The 6,640-nt window shown below is 45.9% G+C and overlaps 1 protein-coding gene across 1 annotated transcript; it reads left to right on the top strand.

Annotated features, from left to right (window-relative positions):
• Positions 1-4,319: 4,319 nt before the first annotated feature.
• On the top strand, positions 4,320-5,015 carry LOC124671917 (alpha-amylase/trypsin inhibitor-like). The gene has a single exon (XM_047208236.1). The coding sequence runs from the start codon at positions 4,320-4,322 to the stop codon at positions 5,013-5,015; it is 696 nt and encodes a 231-aa protein (XP_047064192.1).
• Positions 5,016-6,640: the final 1,625 nt, after the last annotated feature.

Genomic DNA, 6,640 nt, shown 5'->3' with positions numbered 1-6,640 from the left:
GCTTGCTTCCTATTCTTGTGTAGTGTTAAGTGAGCAAATTAAATTAGGAAAACTGATTTCTACTTTTCCAAAAATGTTTGAAAGTTTAATATGAATGTGTTTGTTTCCAAACTAATGCTCTTGTCCTCTTTATGATGTTATCTACCAGGGGATGTTTGGTTTATACCATGGTGATAACCGAGAGAGGCAATTGCTAAGTCATGGCACTCTCATACCTTCACTAGGTAAATAGATTGGGTTCTCTTTTAGTTGCTTTGTAGTATCTATAAGTCCTTAGTATGTTATACCTTGGCTGCATGGTTAGTTGTTGATTGTTGCATACTTGTTATGATTGTTGCAATATGATTGATTGTGTTCCTTTTATATTTTCCGGCGATAGATGCGAACAATTCCGGAGAAGAAGAATTGGAATCGGACGAGGATTTTATTTATATATGTTGTTGGAATTCTTATATTGATGGAGTTGAAGAAGTACATGGACAAATAAGCCAAGGCAAGCCATCTTTTGATCTCTGATTTGGTGTCTAGTTGGATGTCATTTGTTGATGTCCAAAGCACCTTGAATTCTATGTGTGTTAATCTCTCTATTTATGTCATCTATGTGTGTTTCCAAGTGGGGTACTCCCTAGTGGTGATACTCCACGATTGTCGTTGTGATTATGGGATGCATTGCATCATGGCCGTGCTATTCCACTTGGTCATCTGGTATGCTCAACTTGAGCATCTTCCCTCTCAAGATAGTAACTTCCACCACACTCACCACTTTTGTAGTTTAGAGATATCAATGTCATGATCTTGGTGTAATTCTCAATTTGAGAGGAGTATGCCGTGTACCCTCTTGGAGAGTTGGTTGGATAGTGATTCTCCACTATCCAAATTGAATAGTTAGTACCACAAATCTGAGATTATAATCCTCGTGTTGTCATAATACATGCTTACCTTAAGCAAGTATGATCCACTCCATTACCCCTTTTTTTACACCATCTATGGCGTGATGACTCTCATCTCGGCCATAGTGCAATTCTAGTTCAACTCATGAAACTATAGGTTGGGAACCCCTCAAGGTTTACCTTGTTGTAAATGTTTTATGAAAACCTTGGGTGAGTTAACCCAAGCGTATGGTTTAAGAAAGCAAAGGATCTTGGTAAATATGTTCGGAAAAGTGGTGTATGGCTGTTTGTTGAACAACCAAGGTGTTGTGGGAAAAATGGTTTTAAAAAGGAGCACTGCGTATAAGTGTACACCAGCCCAACTTTTATCGCGCAACCACTCTACCCTGGTGTGGGACGGGGCTTAGCCCGTAGTTTGTTGAAGGCTGGCAGGAGCACCCTTCACAACTTTCTAGGGAGGGTCATGACGACCTCCGACGCCGGGTTGCGCTCCGGAGGAGGCAATACACTATCTTAACCGATAGCCGGACGATTGCCGAGGGTCTTCTGTCATGGCGCCGGAGATACGCTCAAAAGGAGGTATGCTGCCGGGGTGCCGGGAAGGGGTAAGCCCGCAGGGAAGGACTCGTGCCAGTGGAGATGGGCGAAAGGTTATGTCCGGGTATCCGTCGTGGCATATGTTGTTATGCAGGGATGATGCCCACACGATAGGTATCCGGATAGTTGTGGGGAAAGTGTGCAACTCTGCAGAGTCAAATCTATTCGAATAGCCGCGTCCGCGGTCATGGATGGGTTGCAAAGGTCTACCTTTACCGGGGCTTGAGTTTTGTTTTGATAAATGCTTTGCAAAGAAAGTGTTGTGTTGGATGTACCGGAAGGGTACGGAAAAAGGGTGTGTGTCGACCATATAGAGATGGTCGTGGAAAAATAAGACCAAGTGGGGAACTTTTTCCTAATGTTTCATGAAGAGGAACTCTCCTTTAATAAAGATATAGAGATGTCATAGGACTTCCTAGCATCCACATCAAATGAGATGGCGGTATGCTAACTCTTCTGAAATAAAGATATAGATATGCCATAGCTATCTTTTGAAGTATCTTCTTCAATAAAGATATAGAGGTGTCATAGTACCACTTTAGTGTCTCCATCAATTGCGATGTCGGGATGCTATATCCACAAGAGAAACTGATTCTCTTTCACATGCTATATCCACAAGAGAAACTGATTCTCTTTCACATGCTATATCCACAAGAGAAACTATTCTTCCTCTCTTATCTCTTTTAGTTAGCTCTGTTAGCATCTTTCTTGATGGTTTGCGAGTACAATTCCAAATGTACTCACGGCTTTGTCCCTGGCTATTTACTTGGCCAGACTTGGAGGAACACGATGGATGAAGAAGGAGTTGGCGACGTCTATGCGAGCTAGGAACGTCTTCCCAGTCGGTTGCCTGTAGGGTTATGGCAGATGACTTGGGTACTGCGCTGCTGAAGTGATGATGCTACTCTGATGTTTAGTTAGGCCCTTCGAGGCTATTATGTAAGTATTGGTCATGTGACCTCATTGTAATTTTCTTATTCCGCTTTGTAATGGATGGTGTAATTTGATATCAGTTCGGTTATGTGTTCACGACACACTGATCATGGGATCGTGAACTGTATACATAACAGGGTATTTCGGACCGTTAGTCCGGGGTCCCCACACTCCTGCCGCTGTAGCCGGAGCTGCATCTCCGCCAAACGACGCGCCTCGTAGACTTCATCCTGACGCTGCGTCTCCTCCCGCTGCAACCGCCGCAGCACAAGCTCCTCCCACCCCTTCTGCCGTCGCGCCTCCCGCCGGCGCTGGCTCGCCGCCTCCCGCCGCCGCCACGCCTCCAGGAACTCCAGCCGCTCCGCCTCCTCGAGCGCCACCTGGTTCTCCTCCTCATGACGCCGCCGCTCTGCCTCCTGGCGCTGCCGCTCCGCCTCCCGCCACGCCTCCTCGCGCTCCCTCCGCTCCCGCTGCTCCCGCCGCTCTGCCTCCTGGCGCTGCTGCTCGCCCGCTTCGTAGGCATCTACGGTCGCCGCTAGCGCCGCCTCCTCCCACGCCTCGTACTCTGCGAGCTGTGGGTCTGCCTCCAACACTTCTACGGCCACCTCTAGCGCCGCCTCGTCCCACGAATCCCACATTGTTCTTTTTTCTAGGGTTTTTGCAGCAATGGTAGGGGATGAGGGATAATATAGACCGTCGGCGAGGCGGGAAACATCCCGCGCGGTCTCGTGGCAGGAGACTTTCCCGCGCGGCACCGTGGCGGTAGAGTTTCCGGCCAGGCGTCGTGGCGGTAAAATATCCCGCGTGGCGCCCTGGCGTCACTGACAGGCGGCTCCCATGCCCAAGAAAATTCATCCTCGCAAGGCGCCGGCGCGCCCGATTCACGCCCTTGACGAAGGGGCCGGCACGAGGTTGCCGGTGCTTCTATTGGGTCGTTGGCCGGCGCCGTTTGAAGCGCGCCGGTGCGAGCCCATTTTCGCTCCCGGCCTCCAAAAAGCTATCGGGGCCGCTATGAGGGGGCGCCGGTGGAGATGCTCTAACAATCGATCAAAGGGATGCTAAAATTCCAAACGCCTTGCAGTTTTAGCTAAAACTGAAAAATACTACAGTATCAAGAAACTGGAGTATTTCTACCCCGTGCATCAAAATATTTCAGTTTTGTAAAAGTACTTCAGTTTCATTTTTTGTTTGTTTGCCAAAATAGGCCTTAATATTTTTCATAGTGTAAAAGGCACACTTTTTTTTAACCTAAATGTGTTATATGGAAATACTCATTTCAAGACTCTGGGCCGGGCTGAACTCGTGAAAACAAGTCCTCGTGCTACTTGTTGTACATGTAGGCCTTGGCCCGTGGGTCAACTGCTGGCAGGTCTCCATCCTTTATCATCGTACAAACTTTTCCACAAGCTATGGGGCGCCGGAGGAAATGTGTTGCACGCTTGAACTATGGAAGCATAATTTTTCACAATGAGTGAAACTTCCAATACATTTGCCAGTTTTAAAAGAGAAGAAAGGATGATTATTGGTTTACAAAAAGAGTGATGGCGTTTGCTAAGACTGAAGAAAAGAATCGCTGTCAATAGTCGCACTTGACCGAAGAAAAGAGTGATGGCGTTTGTATAATGTATACCCGCAATCAGCGGTAGTTCAACTTGTCACGAGGTACTATTTTCAATTAATTAACATATGCGTTTGCCGATTCGTATGGTTACGAAATTAGTTTCAGTTCCAATCACCGAAACCGGCTTGCCGAACTTGTTAATTGACGTTGAAGTTTCAGGGAAAATATGAGCACGAAAACACCCAGTTTCCACGTAATCCAGCAATATAAATACCGACTCCCTCATTACTACAACACCAAATTACTACTCAAAAGAAGAAGCACAGCACTGACACACAATGGCGTTCTCTTCCGTCCCCGTCCTGCGCGTCCTCCCTGTGTTTCTCCTCGTGGCCGCCACCCACGCCGCCCAGTTCACCATCACCAACAAGTGCCAGTTCACCGTGTGGGCGGCGGCCGTGCCGTCCGGCGGGGGCCAGCAGCTCGACCCGGGGCAGGAGTGGCAGATCGACGTGCCGGCCGGCACGACGGGCGGGCGTGTGTGGGCGCGCACGGGGTGCAGCTTCGACGGCGCCGGCAACGGGCGGTGCCAGACGGGGGACTGCGGCGGGAAACTGCAGTGCACGCAGTACGGGCAGGCGCCCAACACGCTGGCCGAGTTCGGGCTGAACCAGTTCGAGGGCCAGGACTTCATCGACATCTCCGTCATCGACGGCTTCAACGTGCCACTGGACTTCCTGCCCGCCGACGGCACGGCCGGCTGCCCCAAGGGCGGGCCGCGCTGCGACGCCGACATCACGGCGCAGTGCCCCGCCGAATTACAGGCCCCTGGAGGGTGCAACAACGCGTGCACGGTGTTCAAGGAGGACCAGTACTGCTGCACCGGGTCGGCGGCCAACAGCTGCGGGCCGACGGACTACTCGAGGTTCTTCAAGGGGCAGTGCCCGGACGCCTACAGCTACCCCAAGGACGACGCGACCAGCATCTACACTTGCCCAGGCGGCACCAACTACCAGGTCATCTTCTGCCAGTGAGCTAGCGAGCTAAACACGACCAGGCATGGTACTATGGAACACGCATACATATATAGTTGGACGAGATAAGAATAAGTACTCCCTCCGAGTCCGTAAAAAGATGTTAAAAATGTATTCAAATTAAAATATATCTATGCCCTAAAATGTGTCTAGATGCATCCGAAATCAGATAAATTTTTGACATGCAAATACACAAAGGTGGTACTTCATATGAGTAATGAAACTTTTCGATGCGCAGATCTCTCATCGCGATATGACGTGCCAAGATATACCACGGATAAATTACTTTCTATTCATTTTATCACAAGAGAGGTTCTATCCTCTTCAAAAAGAATCGCAAAAATTGCAATTAGATAGGGAAATCTTGAATATCACAAGTGCGCAAAGGGCACCTTTACACTTTTTGACTTTTTATTTTTTATATCTCTCAAATTATATAATATCTCGATTTTTCTACAAGTCACTCAAAAATAACAAATGGAATGGAGGAAAAATAGTTTAGAATTTTTTGCAATTTAAAATTTCAAATTATTTTCAAATTCAAATTAAATTCGTGAAACATATATAATTATATATACATAATGACATAAAAATCCAAAATATTTTTACCATATCCTTGTCATGTTTAAGTGATATGCAAAATTTCAAGTTCAAAGATTATTTTATGTGAGAGGTACAAAAATGAGAAGTTGTTTGAGAGGGAGAAAAAAGAGCTGGCACGGATCTTGATGCAGCATAGACAGTCCATATACACGTGCGCATTGAGCACCTGCTCTGGAAGTTCTCTCTCAGCTTGATATGTAATCAACTGAACTAATATTCACGCAGTGCTTTCGACTTGTAACGATGTTGTTCTCAGTTAGAAAACTTGCACTTATGCAACCAAAAACAAATCCAAAGAAAATCTTCCATTAGTTAATAGGCAAAACAGATATTCATAAGTGTTTTGTTCCTCTGACGTTTTTGTTGGATATCTTCCTCATGGATGTGAGGAGATGATCTTATAAATCCTTTCAAGTAGCTTAAACAGGTGCAAGATTTCACTACCCTTTAGGGTTACAAACATTGCACCTGAGGGAAGAGAGAGGGTAAGGCTCCCTCCAGCCACCACCAGTTGGAGTGACGAAAATCCCACATTTGCCTTATTGCAAATATGCCCTAGCGAAAATAACAGTCTTATTATCATATTTTTTGTTCATCATAAATATTCTTATTTAATGCAAGAATTGTATTAATTGGAAATATAATACATGTGTAACTTCATAAATGACATAGTATCCCTACTAAGTCTCTACTAGACTTATCACTTGATTCATGATGGTAAAGATTTACTAACTATAGACATGTGTTGTCAATTAATAATGGTGTCACGTTATTAGGGGAATGACTTGATGGACACGACCTAATTAAGAAAAGCAATTAGATCGTGTCACTATGTTTAAATTCTTGTAGCTTTGTAAAATAAGGTATATCAATCCTAAGACCATGAGATTATATTACTCCCAAGCGAGAAGACTTTTAGAATATGAAACGTCACTTCATAATTGGGTAATTATAAAGGTGTTGAAATATGATGCCCACAAGTATAGGGGATCACTGAAATCTTCGATGGGAAGTATTACCCA

This window comes from Lolium rigidum, chromosome 7 (genome assembly GCF_022539505.1).
Source record: "Lolium rigidum isolate FL_2022 chromosome 7, APGP_CSIRO_Lrig_0.1, whole genome shotgun sequence".
In the NCBI taxonomy this organism is placed as follows: domain Eukaryota; kingdom Viridiplantae; phylum Streptophyta; class Magnoliopsida; order Poales; family Poaceae; genus Lolium; species Lolium rigidum.
The sequence above is the reverse complement of the archived record's forward strand: the minus strand, read 5'-3'. Positions and strand labels throughout refer to the sequence as shown.